The sequence below is a fragment of the Hemitrygon akajei genome, chromosome 26, assembly GCF_048418815.1.
Source record: "Hemitrygon akajei chromosome 26, sHemAka1.3, whole genome shotgun sequence".
NCBI classification, from domain to species: Eukaryota; Metazoa; Chordata; class Chondrichthyes; order Myliobatiformes; family Dasyatidae; genus Hemitrygon; species Hemitrygon akajei.
This window is the reverse complement of record NC_133149.1, coordinates 47,302,876-47,318,850: the sequence shown is the minus strand read 5'-3', so window position 1 is coordinate 47,318,850 and position 15,975 is coordinate 47,302,876. Positions and strand designations below refer to the sequence as shown.

At 41.5% G+C, this 15,975-nt stretch overlaps 1 protein-coding gene across 3 annotated transcripts in view; it reads left to right on the top strand.

Moving 5' to 3' along the window:
* Nucleotides 1-15,975, top strand: part of ncapd3 (non-SMC condensin II complex, subunit D3) — a 252,013-nt gene that overhangs the window by 25,409 nt on the left and 210,629 nt on the right. For all 3 annotated transcript variants that reach the window (XM_073030150.1, XM_073030151.1, XM_073030149.1), the window contains exon 5: nt 8,247-8,408. In XM_073030150.1, the coding sequence (XP_072886251.1) occupies nt 8,247-8,408 (162 nt within the window). The remainder of the gene's footprint in view (nt 1-8,246; nt 8,409-15,975) is intronic.

Here is a 15,975-nt window from a genome sequence, read left to right as displayed (position 1 = left end):
AGAAAGGATCCAAAAAGTGTGGATTGGGACAGGCTGTTCTCTGGCAAGGATGTAATTGGTAAGTGGGAGGCCTTCAAAGGAGAAATTTTGAGAGTGCAGAGTTTGTTTCTGTCAGGATTAAAGGCGAAGTAATAAGAATAAGGAACATTGGTTCTCTAGGGATATTGGAACTCTGATAAAGAAGAGAGAGACGTATAACATGTATAAGCAACAGGGAGCAAATAAGGTGCTTGAGTATAAAAAGTGCAAAAAAAGCTTAAGAAAGAAATCAGGAGGGCTAAAAGAAGACATGAGGTTGCTTTGGCAGTCAAGGTGAAGGGCTTGTGGAAACTGTGTGGTGGTTTCTTTCGAACTTATAGTCTTTTAACATCTTTGGACTATTTTTACTGTGCCCATGGTCTGTTTTTTTATCAATTATGCTATTGTTAGTACTGTTGTAACTATATGTTGTAAATATGTGGTTTTGTGCTGGTCCAGTAGCTTTAGTTTTTGGTCTTGTTTTATCTGGTGAGATTGGAGCTCCTTTCCGGGGAACGCGCTAAGATGGTAGCGCGATATTACTATGCAGCAGCCTCTCCGGACTCTGGATTGGGGATTGCCAAACGTTATGTAGATTTTCTGGTGTAGACTGTTTTGTAATGTGTTTTTGTGATATCATTCTGGAGGAATGTTGTCTCATTTTTTAACTGCATTGCATTTGTGGTTTTTAAATGACAATAAAGTGAATCTGAACAGAGGGATCTGGGAATGCAGATACGTAATTCCCTAAAAGTGGCGTCATAGGTAGATAGGGTCGTAAAGAAAGCTTTTGGTACATTGGCCTTTATAAATCAAAGTATTGAGTATAAGAGTTGGAATGTTATGGTGTGGTTGTATAAGACATTGGTGAGGCTGAATTTGGAGTATTGTGTGCAGTTTTGGTCATCAAATTACAGGAAGAATATTAATAAGGGTGAAAGAGTGCAGAGAAGGTTTACAAGGATGTTGCTGGGACTTGAGAAACTGAGTTACAGAGAAAGGTTGAATAGGTTAGGACTTTATTCCCTGGAGTGTAGAAGAATGAGGGGAGATTTGATAGAGGTATATAAAATTATGATGGGTATAGATAAAGTGAATGTAAGCAGGCTCTTTCCACTGAGGCCAGGGGAGAAAAAAAAACCAGAGGACATGGGTGAAGGGGGAAAAGTTTAAAGGGAACATTGGGGGGGCTTCTTCACACAGAGTGTGGTGGGAGTGTGGAATGAGGTGCCAGATGAAGTGGTAAATGCGGGCTCACTTTTAACATTTAAGAAAAATTTGAACAGGTATATGGAATGAGAGGGGTTTGGAGGGATATGGCCCAGGTGCAGATCACTGGGACTAGGCAAAAAAATGGTTTGGCACAGCCAAGAAGGGCCAAAAGGCCTGTTTCTGTGCTGTAATGTTCTATAGTTCAAGAAAGCTGCAAGGAACTGCTGGTTGTTTGGAGCAAAGGGAGTTTTTTACTACTCGGGTTAAAGAGGCGAAACTGCGCAGTCATATGACGTCAGCAAGTAGAGGGTGAAAGATTTTAAAAGAAGGCAGCCATATTCAGCGGGCAGTGGAGTGAGAGGCAGCAGAATGGTAGGGCTTTGGCTCAACGGGCTTAGGCGGTAACGGGATGAGGAGAGGAAGGAAATATGTGTTTTCTGTGCTCGGTGTCAGATGTGGGGGGTGTCCTGGAGTCTCCCAGCCTCTGAGACAGCCATATCTGCACCAGGTGTGTCGAGCTGCAGCTCCTGAGGGATCGAGTTAGGAAACTGGAGATGCAGCTCGATGACCTTTGCCTCGTCAGGGAGAGCGAGGAGGTGATAGAGAGGAGTTATAGGCAGGTGGTCACACCGGGGCCATGGGAGGCAGACAAGTGGGTCACAGTCAGGAGGGTGAAGGGTAAGAGTCGGGTGCTAGGGGCACCCCTGTTGCTGTACCCCTTGACAATAAGTACTCCTTTTGAGTACTGTTGGGGGGGGGGGGGGGAGAACAGCCTACCCGGGGGAAGCGACAGTGGCTGTGCCTCTGGCACAGAGTCTGGCCCTGTGGCTCAGAAGGGTAGGGAAGGGAAGAGAAAGGCAGTAGTGATAGGGGACTCTATAGTTAGGGGGTCAGACAGGTGATACTGTGGACACAGGAAAGAAACACGGATGGTAGTTTGCCTCCCAGGTGCTAGGGTCTGGAATGTTTCTGATCGCGTCCATGATATCCTGAAGTGGTACCAATGGCATAGGTAGGAAAAGGGAAGAGGTCCTGAAAACAGACTACAGGGAGTTAGGAAGGAAGTTGAGAAGCAGGACCGCAAAGGTAGTAATCTTGGGATTACTGCCTGTGCCACGTGACAATAGGATGACGTGGAGGATAAATGCGTAGCTGAGGGATTGGAACAGGGGGCAGGGATTCAGATTTAGACCATAAGACAAAGGAGCAGAAGTCGGTCATTCGGCCCATCGAGTCTGCTCCGCCATTTTCTCATGAGCTGATCCATTCTCCCATTTAGTCCCACTCCCCCGCCTTCTCACCATAACCTTTGATGCCCTGGTTACTCAGAGACCTATGAATCTCTGCCTTAAATACACCCAATGACTTGGCCTCCACTGCCACCCGTGGCAACAAATTCCACAGATTCACCACTCTCTGGCTAAAAAATTTTCTTCGCATCTCTGTTCTGAATGGGAGCCCTTCAATTCTTAAGTCATGCCCTCTTATACTAGACTCCCCCACCATGGGAAACAACTTTGCCACATCCACTCAGTCCATGCCTTTCAACATTCGAAGTGTTTCTATGAGGTCCCCAATGATTTCTGGATCCTGGATCATTGGGATCTCTTTTGGGGCAGGTGTGACCTTTACAAAAAGGACAGGTTGCACTTGAATCCCAGGGGGACCAATATCCTGGCGGGGAGGTTTGCTAAGGCAACTGGGGAGAGTTTAAACTAGAATTGTTGGGGGCTGGGAACCGAACTGAAGAGACTGGGTAAGAGAAGGTTAGCTCACAAATGGAGAAAGCTTGTAGACAGTGTGAGAGGGAGGATAGGCAGGTGGCAGAGAAGGGACACGCTCAGACCGAAGGCTTGAGATGTGTCTATTTTAACGCAAGGAGTGTTGTGAACAAAGCGGATGAGCTCAGAGCGTGGATCAGTACTTGGAGATATGATGTGGTGGCCATTACAGAGACTTGGATGGCTCAGGGTCAGGAATGGTTACTTCAAGTGCCGAGTTTTAGATGTTTCAGAAAGGACAGGGAGGGAGGCAAGAGAGGTGGGGGTGTGGCACTGTTGATCAGAGATAGTGTCACGGCTGCAGAAAAAGTGGACGCCATGGAGGGACTGTCTACGGAGTCTCTGTGGGAGGTTAGGAACAGGAAGGGGTCAATAACTTTACTGGGTGTTTTTTATAGGCCACCCAATAGTAACAAGGATATCGAGGAGCAAATAGGGAAACAGATCCTGGAAAGGTATAATAATAACAGAGTTGTCGTGATGGGAGATTTTAATTTCCCAAATATCAATTGGCATTCCCTGGAGCGAGGGTTTTAGATGGGGTGGAGTTTATTAGGTGTGTTCAGGAAGGTTTCTTGACATAGCATCTAGATAAGCCTACAAGAGGAGAGGCTGTATTTGATTTGGTATTGGGAAATGAACCTGGTCAGGTGTCAGATCTCTCAGTGGGAGAGCATTTTGGAGATCATGATCACAATTCTATGTCCTTTACTATAGCATTGCAGAGAGACAGGAACAGACAAGTTAGAAAAGTGTTTAATTGGAGTAAGGGGAATTATAAGGCTATCAGGCAGGAAATTGGAGGCTTAAATTGGAAACAGATGTACTCAGGGAAAAGTACGGAAGAAATGTGGTAAATATTCAGGGGATATTTGTTTAGAGTTATGTATAGGTATATTTCAATGAGACAGGGAAGTTATGGTAGAGTACAGGAACCATGGTGTACAAAGGCTGTAATATATCTAGTCAAGAAGAAAAGAAAAGCTTACAAAAGGTTCAGAGAGCTAGGTAGTGTTAGAGATCTAGAAGATTATAAGGCTACTAGGAAGGAGCTTTAAGAAGGAAATGAGGAGAGCCAGAAGGGGCCATGAGAAGGCCTTGGTGGGCAGGATGAAGGAAAACCCCAAGGCATTCTACAAGTATGTGAAGAGCAAGAGGATAAGACGTGAGAGAATAGGACCAATCAAGTGTGACAGTGGGAAAGTGTGTATGGAACCAGAGGAAATAACAGGTACTTAATGAATACTTTACTTCAGTATTCACCATGGAAAAGGATCTTAGTGATTGTAGTGATGACTTGCAGCAGACTGAAAGCTTGAGGATGTAGGTGTTAAGAAAGAGGATGTGCTGGAGCTTTTGGAGATCATTAAGTCGGATAAGTCGCTGGGACCGGATGAAATGTACCCCAGGCTACTGTGGGATGCGTGGGAGGAGATTGCTGAGCCTCTGGCAATGATCTTTGCATCGTCAATTGGGACGGGAGAGATTCCGAAGGATTGGAGGGTTGCGGATGTTGTTCCTTTATTCAAGAAAGGGAGTAGAGATAGCCCAGGAAATTATAGACCAGTGAGTCTTACCTCAGTGTAAGTTGATGGAGAAGATCCTAAGAGGCAGGATTTATGAACGTTTGGAGGGGCATAATATGATTAGGAGTAGTCAGCATGGCTTTGTAAAGGGCAGGTCGTGCCTTATAAGCCTGATTGAATTTTTTGAAGACGTGACTAAACACATTGAAGGAAGAGCAGTAGATGTAGTGTATATGGATTTCAGCAAGGCCTTTGATAAGGTACCCCATGCAAGGCTTATTGAGAAAGTAAGGAGGCACGGGATCCAAGGGTACATTGCCTTGTGGATCCAGAACTGGCTTGCCCACAGAAGGCAAAGAGCAGTTGTAGGCGGGTCATATTCTGCATGGAGGTCGGTCACCAGTGGAGTGCCTCAGGGATCTGTTCTGGGACCCTTACCCTTCGTGATTTTTATAAATGACCTGGATGAGGAAGTGGAGGGATGGGTTAGTAAGTTTGCTGATGACACAAAGGTTGGAGGTGTTGTAGATAGTGTGGAGGGCTGTCAGAGATTACAGCGGGATATTGATAGGATGCAAAACTGGGCTGAGAAGTGGCAGATGGAGTTCAACCCAGATAAGTGTGAAGTGGTTCATTTTGGTAGGTCAGGTATGATGACAGAATATAGTATTAATGGTAAGACTCTTGACAGTGTGGAGGATCAGAGGGATCTTGGGGTCCGAGTCCATAGGACGCTTAAAGCAGCTGCGCAGATTGACTCTGTGGTTAAGGCTTATGGTGTATTGGCCTTCATCAATCATGGAATTGAATTTCGGAGCTGAAAGGTAATGTTGCAGCTATATTGGACCCTGGTGAGACCCCACTTGGAGTACTGTGCTCAGTTTTGGTTGCTTCACTACAGGAAGGATGTGGAAACCATAGAAAGGGTGCAGAGGAGATTTACAAGGATGTTGCCTGGATTGGGGAGCATGCCTTATGAGAATACGTTAAGTGAACTCAGTCTTTTCTCCTTGGAGTGACAGAGGATGAGAGGTGACCTGATAGAGGTGTACAAGATAACGAGAGGTATTGATTGTGTGTGTGTAGTCAGAGGCTTTTTCCCAGGGCTGAAATGGTTGCCACAAGAGGACACAGGTTTAAGGTGCTGGGGAGTAGGTACAGAGGAGATGTCAGGGGTAAGAGTGGTGAGTGCGTGGAATGGGCTGCTGGCAATGGTGGTGGAGGCGGATACAATAGGGTCTTTTAAGAGACTTGTAGATTGGTGCATGGAGCTTAGTAAAATAGAGGGCTATAGGGAAGCCTAGTAATTTCTAAGGTAGGGACATGTTCGGCACATCTTTGTGGGCCGAAGGGCCTGTATTGTGCTGTAGGTTTTCTATGTTTCTAATGCTGAAGAGGTCGTACTGGGGACGAGGAAATGGTGGATGAACTGAATAAGTATTTTGCATTAGTATTCATTGTAGAAGACAGTAGCAGTTGGCCAGAAGTTCCAAAATGTCAGGGGGAAAAGTGAGTTAAGTTGCCATTACTAAGGAGAAGGTGCTTGGGAAACTGAAAGTTCTGAAGGAAGATAAGTCACCTGGACCAGATGGTTTACAGCTTAGTGTTCTGAAAGAGGTGGCTGAAGAAATTGTGGAGGCATTATTAATGATCTTTCATGAACCAATGGACTCTGGCATGGATCTGGAGGACTGAAAAATTGCAAATGTCACTCCACTTGTCAAGAAGGGAGGGAGGCAGAAGAAAGGAAACTATAGGCCAGTTAGCCTGACCTCAATGATGGGGTAGATGTTTGAGTCAATTATTGATGATGTGGTTCTGGGGTACTTGGACCCACTTGGTAAAATAGGCCAAAGTTATCATTGTTTCCTCAAGGGAAAATCTTGCCTGACAAATCTGTTTGAATTCATTAAGGAAATAATAAGTAGAATAGACAAAGGAGAATCAGTGGATGTTATCTACTTGGATTTTCAGAAGGCCTTTGACAAAGTGCCACACATAAGGCTGCTTAACAAGATAAGAGCCCATGGTATTACAGGAAAGATACCAGCATGGATAAAGCATTGGCTGATTGGCAAGAGTGGGTCTATAGGGAGCCTTCTCGGATTGGCTTGTGGTGTTCCACAGTGATCTCTGTTGGGACCACTTCTTTTTACATTGTATGTCTATGATTTGGATGACAGAATTGATGGCTTTGTGGCCAAATTTGTGGGCGATGCAATTCAAAGATGGGTGCAGCGGCAGGTAGTTTTGGGAAGCAGGGAGGCTGCAGAAGGACAGGTTAGGAGATTAGGCAAAGAAGTGGTAAATGGATCATAGTGTCGGGAAGTGTATGGTCTTGCAGTTTGGTAGAAGGAATAAAAGTGTAACCTATTTTCTAAATGGGGGGGGGGTGGAATTCAAAAATCAGAGATCTCAAGGGACTTGGGAGACCTTGTGCAGGATTCCCTAAAGGTTAATTTACAGGTCAAGTTGTTTGTCAGGAAATCAAATGCAATGTTAGCATTCATTTCGAGAGGACAAGAATATAAAAGCAAAGATGTAATGTTGAGGCTTTATAAGGCACTGATGAAGCCTCACTTGGAATATTATGAGCAGATTTGGGCCTTTTATTTAAGAAAGGGTGAGCTGACATTGGAAGCGTTCAAAGGATGATTCCAGTAATGAAAGGCTTATTGTATGAGGAGCGATTGATGGCTCTGGGCCTGTACTCACTGGAATTCAAAAGAATGAGGGGTCACCTCATTGAAACCTATCGAATGCTGATAGGCCAAAAGAGTGGATGTGGAGAGGATGTTTCTTCTGATGGTGGCGTCTAGGATCAGAGGGCACAGCCCTAGTATGGAGGGACTCCATTTAGAATGGAGATGAGAAATTTACTTAGCCAAAGAGTGGTGAATCTGTGGAATTTGTTGCCACAGGTGGCTATGCATGCCAGTTCATTGGGTGTATTTAAGGCGGAGGTTGATAAGTTCTTGATTGGTCAAGCCGTGATAGATTACGGGGAGAAGGTCGGAGAATGGGGTTGAGAGGGAAATGGATCAGCCACAATGAAATGGCGGAGCAGGCTCAGTGTGCTAAATGGAATAATTCTCCTCTTGTATCTTATGGTGTTAAGAGTTAATCCGGGGTTGCTAGGGCAGCATGGCTTGAAGGGCCAGAATGGTCTGTCTTGCACTATATCACCAAATAAACAAACAAATAAATAACTTCCTGAAACTGAAGTATATAAAGTAACCAGAGATATTAGACAGGATAGTGGAAACCTTCGCTCCTTTGGTGAAGGGGTTGAGGAACAGAGATCACAAAGAGAAAAGTAATTGGGAGGAGAATTAGTGATATATGGAAAAGTTGTTTTTACACAGAATATGTTAGGAATCTGATGCTCTGCCTATGAACGTGGTGTGAGTATGTTCCACTGTTACCTTTAAGTGGGAATAGAATAAATACAAGGTGAAGGAAAAATTTAAATGTTATGAGGAAGTGTTTGGCAAAAAGGTTAGTTGTCTAAAGAGCTGGTACAAATAATGCTCAGCCACATGGTCTACTCCTGTGCTGTTACGATTAAATAATTACATGGTTCTATTACTGCTGCATAATGTACTTCTCTACTTTTGGTTAATGATAATGTGTTCTTAAATTAGATTTGCTGAGGAGGGGTGCACAGAGTGCTTAACACCATCTTGTCTGATATGCATTCTTCCATTAGGATACATTTGAGGAAGACGATGATGAGGATGATGATTATTTGTCCACACAAGATCTGATTCTAATCAAGGATGATATTTTATCTCTGCTAAAACATTTCCTGCGAATGCTCTCCACATTCCCTTTGAAGGAGAAACCTGATAGTGCACATCATGTTCTCCAGGTAAAGATAATAGTTGTGGTTCCAGTACTTTGAATTAAATCCACAAGATATTCTGCAGATAGAATCCAGAGTAACAGTCAAAGTTTTGGGCCAAGACCCTTCATCCATCATAGCCTAATGAAGGGTCTTGGTCTGAAATGTCGGCTGTTCATTCCCTGCTATAGATGCAGCCTGACCAGCAGAGTTCCTCCAGTATTTTGGGGGTGTCTCTTTAAATTGAAATGTCATTTATACTTTGTAATGCTTCCTGTATTCTTTATTATTTACGAATTTTAACTTAATTGTTTCTGGTTAAATAGTTGTTTGCTAGAGGTTTGTTTTTAATCCGTGTATCATTGTGTCCCATCGACAAATAATTGAATGTTAACTAAGACACGTTTCAATTTCTCACGTACATTAAGCATGTTCTATTATAATCATATTATTTTATTTATTTAATGAATATCGGTCCTCAAATGATTTTTGTAACCAAAAGACAAAGGAGCGGATTGAGGCCATTTAGCCCATCAAGCATATTCCATCATTCCATTATGGCTGATTTATTATCCCTCTCAATCCCATTCTCCTGCCTTCTCTCAGTCACCTTTGACAGCCTTCTTAAACAAGAACCTATAAACCTCTGCTTTAAATGTACCCAATGATTTGGCATCTACAGCCGCCTGTGGCAACAAATTCCACAGATTTGCCATTCTTTGGCTAAAGAAATTCCTCCTCATCTCCATTCTAAAAAGAACATCCTTGTATGCTGAGGTTAGCATCCAGTAAGTTTCTTCTTCCTCTTTATTTTTTTCATTCCTCGTCTGTTAGGTCACAGTTAGAGCAGTGAGAATGATTTCAGGTGCTGTGTTTTGCTCTGTGTCTAAGATGAGGAGTTCTGGGAGACATACGGCCTCCCAGATAACCACATCTGCACCAGGTATACAGAGCTGCAGCTCGATGACCTTCAGCTTATATGGGAGACTGAGGAAGTGATAGCTAGGAGCTACGGGGCAGTAGTCACCCTTAGGTTACAGAAGGCAAGTAACCGGGTGACTGTCAGGAGAAGGAAGGGAAAGGGGTAGGCGGTACAGAGTACTCCTGTGGTCGTCCCCCTCAACTATAAGACCATAAGATATAGGAGCAGAAGTAGACTATTCAGCCCATCGAGTCTGCTCTGCCATTCAGTCATGGGCTGATCCAGTTCTTCCAGTCATCCCCACATCTCTGCCTTCTTCCCATACCCTTTGATGCCCTGGCTAATCAAGACCTATCTATCTCTGCCTTAAACGCACCCAATGACTTGGCCTCCACAGCCGCTCGTGGCAACAAATTCCACAGGTTTACCACCCTCTGACTAAAGTAATTTCTCTGCATCTCTGTTCTAAATGGACATCCTTCAATCCTGAAGTCGTGCCCTCTTGTCCTAGGCTCCCCTCCCATGGGAAATAACTTTGCCCCATATCTAATCTGTTCAGGCCTTTTAACATTCGGAATGTTTCTATGAGATCCCCCCTCATTCTCTTCTTTTCTTTTTGTAATTTATTTTTTATTGAAGTTCATCATCAAACAAACATTTCCAGAAGATGTATTTCAGACATTGTACATATATATCATATAATCATATATATCACTAATCTCCACAAAGTATTTATCTGAGGTATACACTTATAGAAAAGAGTGAAAAGAAAAAACAAGCAAAAGGAAGGAACTATGTACAAGTAGGGAGTGATTTTTTTTTACAACAGGTTCATTGATTTGTGAGAATAAAATCAGGCCTATGAGGCATTATGTAGTTAAACCATTTTTCCCAGTATGAATCAAATTGTTCCAGCTTATAGTTAACAGATGCTGTAATCTTCTCCATTTTGTAAATGTCCATTGTAATTTCCATCCATATATTTAAAGTTGGGCTCTCCTGTGATAACCATTTCCTAGTAAGAGTCTTTTTACCAGCCACCAACAGTATATTCATTAAATATTTATCTCTTTTCAACCATTCTTGAGGTATATATCCAAAATATATGGTCTTACTCCCTAAGGGTATTTCACATTTAAAGATGTCTTGTAGGGCATTGTGTATCCCCTCCAATAGTCTTTGATAACAGGGCAGTCCCAAAAAATATGATAATGATTTGCATTTTGATTTCCATAATTTCTCCAGCAAACAGGGAGGTTACTATCATAATGGGATTTCTGAGAGGGTGTAATAAAATATCTTATCAAGTTTTTCCATCCAAATTCCCTCCATTTCTGTGAACTGGTACACTTCCATTGATACCTCCATATTGTTGTCCATTCTTCCTCAGATATAATTATCTCTCCTTCCTTCTCCCATTTTGTTTTAATGTATGAAGTCGAATGTGCTTTAAGATTTGACAACCCCTTATACATGCTTGAAATGATTCTACTACCATTATCTGAATTATATGCTTTTCTAAAGAGCTCTATCAAGCATGTATTTGCCTTGGTTACATTGTTAAACGTCTTATTAACATAGTGTCGCATCTGTAAATACCGATTAAAAAATTTTGTTTTTCTAATAAGTGTTTCTCTTTAAGCATTTCAAAACTGAACAGTGTTCCTTCTTTCATTATGTTGCAAAGAACTATTATTCCTTTAGCTGTCCAGTCCTTAAATCTAGCATCCAATTTATTTGGTGTAAAATCCGAGTCATATGCACACCATTTAAGAATTGCAATATCTCCCTTTAGATTATATTCTTTTATAGTAGTTTTCCATATTTTAAGAGTCACTTTCACCCATGGGTTATCAATAGTATTTATGTACCTTTGCAGGTTGTTACCAGCCAAAATTGCTTGTATAGGGATGGGAAGTACCCGCTCCTCAATGTTTTTCCATTGAGCGTCATATGATGGGTTACACCAACATATCACAGCTCTCAACTGCGCTACAAAATAATAATCTCTAAGAGAAGGTAGGCCCCATCCCCCCTTTTCCTTTGCTAATTGCAAAGTTTTGAGACGAACTCTAGGCCTTTTGCCCTGCCAAATATACCTTGATAGCATCTTGTTCCATTCATAGAATTGATTTTGTTTAATCTCTATTGGTAGGGTCTGAAAGAGATATAACAGTCTGTGCAGTATATTCATTTTAATAGACTCAATCCTTGAACTGAGACTGAAGAAAGGAATCAGGTTCCATTTTGCCACATCTTTTTTTTATATATAAAGGCTGATAATTACATTCTGATAATTTTGCCAAATCTTTTGGCATAATGATGCCCAAATATTTGAAAGACTCTGTGTGCCATGCCCAGGGGTATCGACTTTCAATTTCTCTTGGTGGGCTATAGTAATATGAAAGTAATTGGGTTTTATCTATGTTGTTCTTGTATCCTGATAATTGACCATATTGTTCAAAGGATTGCATCAATTTAGGTAAAGAGTATGTTGGTTGCCTGAGATAGATCAAAATGTCATCCGCATAACAAGCCAATTTATGCTCTGTCCCTTTAATAGTAATTCCCCTGATATCTTCATTTTGTCTGATGTATTGAGCTAATGGTTCCAGATATAACGTGAAGAGTAGTGGTGACCATGCACAACCCTGTCTCGTGCCCCTTTCTAGGGTAAGACTATTTGATAAATATCCTTTGATTTTAATCCTAGCAGTAGGATTGTCATATTGTGTCTGTATAGTTTTAATAATTGTGTCTTGGAAACGAAATCTATGTAAAACTCTGTAAAGAAAATTCCAATTAACCGAATCAAATGCTTTTTCAGCGTCCACGCTTATCACTATTGCTTCGATTTTATTTTTTTGTATATGATCCATAATGTGAAGTGTCCTTCGTATATTGTCTTGAGTCTGGCGTTGTCGTATAAAACCTGTCTGATCATTACGTATCAGTATGGGTAGAAACTCCTCTAATCGTTTGGCCATAATGGAGGTAAATAACCTATAATCTACATTAAGAACGGATGTTGGTCTAAATGACCTGCATTCCATTTTATCCTTGCCTTCTTTCGGAAGAGCTGAGATTATCGCTTCCTTCCAGCTGGGTGGCATTTGCACCTTTTTTAGAGCCCAGTTCAGTGTGGGGAGTAAAACAGGAACTAAGTAATTTTTAAATTCTTTGTACCACTCTGCCGTATACCCATCTGATCCTGGTGACTTGCTTAATTTAAGCCTACTAATTGCAGCTTTTAATTCAACTTCAGTTATGTCAGCAGTAATCGTTCTATTTTGTTCTTCGCTTAAAGTGGGTAACTCTAGAGAATTCAAGAAGGTGTCAATTTGGGTTATGCTTCCCCCTGGAACTTTGGAATATAGAGTTTTGTAAAACACTTCAAAAGCTTCTTGAATTTCACTTAGCTTATTTTTTATTATTTTCGTTCTTGGGTCCCTAATTCTATGAATTGTATTTTCTGCTATCTTTTTTTTTCAGTTTCCACGCCAGTATTTTCATAGATTTTGATCCACTTTCATAATGTCTCTGTTTCAGAAACATTGTTTTTCCTGATCTCTTGCGTAGCCAAATTATTTATTTCATTCCTAATTCTTTTAATTTCCCCTAATGTATCCTGTGCCAAATTCAGTTTGTGTTTTTAATCTAGTTCCTTCAGCCTATTTTGTAATTCCTCTAATGTTTTATTCCTTATTTTTTTCTTATATGAAGATATTGCTATAATTTTCCCTCTTAAGACTGCCTTCAGAGTATCCCATAAAATGGGAGGTGAAACCTCTCCATTATCATTAAATTCTAAGTAGAGACCAATTTCTTTTTTAATTTGTTCCTTAAAGTACTGATCATTGAGTAGACTTGAATTTAGTTTCCAAATAGTATTCTTTGGTTGTAGGTCAAAATCAACAGATAAATATATAGGTGCATGGTCACTTACATCTATTGTCCCAATTCTACAGGTGTTTATTTTGTCTTTGTCTTTTCCAAATGTTATGAAATAGTCTATTGTTGTATATACAGAATGGGGAGCAGAATAATGAGTGTAATCCCTTCTGTCAGGGAAAAGGTCCCTCCATATATCAATTAAACCAACATCCTCAAAAAGTGTATTGACTTTCTTATGTAAAGATTTTGTTTCATAGGTTTTTCTATTGGAAGAGTCTAACTTAGGTTGTAATTGTAAATTTAAGTCTCCCCGAAATATCAGGAGACATTCTGTTTCCGTTACCATAATATCAGTAATTTTCTGAAAGAAACCAGTATCACTTCCTGGGGGTGCGTATATATTCAATAGAGTAACTGAATTGCTGTCTATATTCCCCCTTACCAGAATATATCTGCCCTCTTTATCTCCCATTTCGAATACTTTTTCAAAATTTAGCTTACTTGAGATAAGAATAGCAACTCCTCTCCTATGTCCTGATTTATATGAGGAGAAAAACAGATTAGTGAAGCCCATTCTCTTTAGTTTTTTATGCTCATTATCACTTAAATGAGTTTCCTGTAAATATACTAAATGAGCTTGTTCTTTTTTCATTTTGGATAAAATTCTCTTACGTTTGATTGGATTTAATAGCCCATTTACATTAAAAGAAATGAATTTTACCTTGTCCTTAGCCATCTGCATTTATCTGTCAATGTATCATTGAAGTTAGAATAAAACTTAATCGATCTACTCCCTGAACAAATACGAACCAAGAAACGCAAATAATAACAAATATGGCAACGAACGTGTGATTCCAAGGCTGAGGTCTCTAGTAGATGACCCTGCGTTGAGCTAGAGGAAATGTCTAGCTGTGGGGGATAACCCCTCCTACTTGTGCGTTGAGGGCCCCCATTGCAGTATCCATAAAAGTCAGTGAACAAAGCCATTACACAGAAAAGATTTCCGTGTTGTACTCCTATATATACATATACACACACACATTACACATATACACACATTGTCATTTTGGTGGGGAAAAAGGAGTAAGTGAGCGAATAAAGAATAACAACTAAGTAATATAAAATCCACATTATAATAAGTATTTCTCGAGATAGGTATATCACCGTGTATTTTTGCTTCCGTTTAGCTTCTCAACATTTTTAAAGTTAGCCAAACCTTATGGCTCTTCTGAAGGGGGTGAGGACTGTCTTTGGGAAACTCCTGGTCTCTTCCTCATATATTTCTCTCGGCCTCCTCCCGTCTCCTGCCTTCTCGATTCTCGCATTATTTCCCAAGCAGAGCGGGATAATTCTTCAGTCGGGCTTTCCTTCATTTTGGTCATGCTGACAGGCAACCCTCTGGCCTTCATGTCTGTAGTCACCTCTTCCACTGTCTGGTACAACCGCGTCCCGTTATCATAAAACACTCGAAGTTTAGCAGGGTACAGAGTTTGAAATCTAACCTTATTTTGCTTTAGTACTCGCTTTACTTCGGAGTATTCTTTGCATTTCTGGAGGACCGCGGGGGGATAATCTTGGTCGAAATATATTAATTTATCCTCTAAAAACACTCTCTTCCTACCCCAGGCCCTTCAGAGAATCTCCGCCTTGGTGCTGTACTGAAGGAATTTTATTATTATTCAGCGTGGCTTTCTATCCTGGGTAGGTTTTGGGACTAACGCGCGTTGGGCTCTTTCGACTTCCAGCTTCATAGCCGGGGGAAGATCCAGCGCGTCCCGCAGTAACTTTCCAACAAACTCCGTCATAGATGAGCCCTCCACTCCTTCGGGAACGTTGTAGATTCTGATATTTTTCCGCCGTGATCTTCCCTCCAGGTCAAGCAGTTTACCTTCTTGGTGATGTATTATTTTTATTGTCTTGCTCAGTATCCATTCCACATTTTGAACGCGATCTTCCACCTTCTCAATTCGAGGCTCTGCCTCCGCTATTTTTTGATTAACGCTGGCGAGCTCTGACTTAATATCACGGAGCTGCTGCTTTATATCTTTCTGGACCTCCATTATTTCTTTCAGGATTTCAAAGACATTCGCTGCTTCGACTGAACGAGGCCCAGCAGCCGCCTCGCTAGCACGCGGTCGGGTTGGACGCAGGCTCCGCAGTGTCGCTTTTTTTTATTTCCATTTCTTCTCTCCATTCTTGTCCCTCTTTTCAGTTCAAATATTTTTTGAAAAATATTATATTTGATCAGTTAACGGGGCTTAATACGCGTTTTTCCAGAGGAGCTAGTGACTTAAGCTGCCATTCTCGAAGATGATGTCACTGGAACCGCCCCCCCCCCCCTCATTCTCCTGAACTCCAGGGAATGCAGCCCAAGAGCTGCCAGATGTTCCTCATATGGTAACCCTTTCATTCCTGGAATCATTCTCGTGAATTTTCTCTGAACCTTCTCCGATGTCAGTATATCCTTTCTAAAATAAGGAGCCCAAAACTACACACAATACTCCGTGTGGTCTCACGAGTGCCTTACAGAGCCTCAACATCATGTCCCTGCTCTTATATTCTATACCTCTAGAAATGAATGCCAACATTGCATTTGTCTTCTTCACCAGCAACTCAACCTGGAGGTTAACCTTTAGGGTATCCTGCACAAGGATTCTCAAGTCCCTTTGCATCTCTGCATTTTGAATTCTCTCCCCATCTAAATAATAGTCTGTCCGTTTATTTCTTCCACCAAAGTGCATGACCATACACTTTCCAACACTGTATTTCATTTCTCTG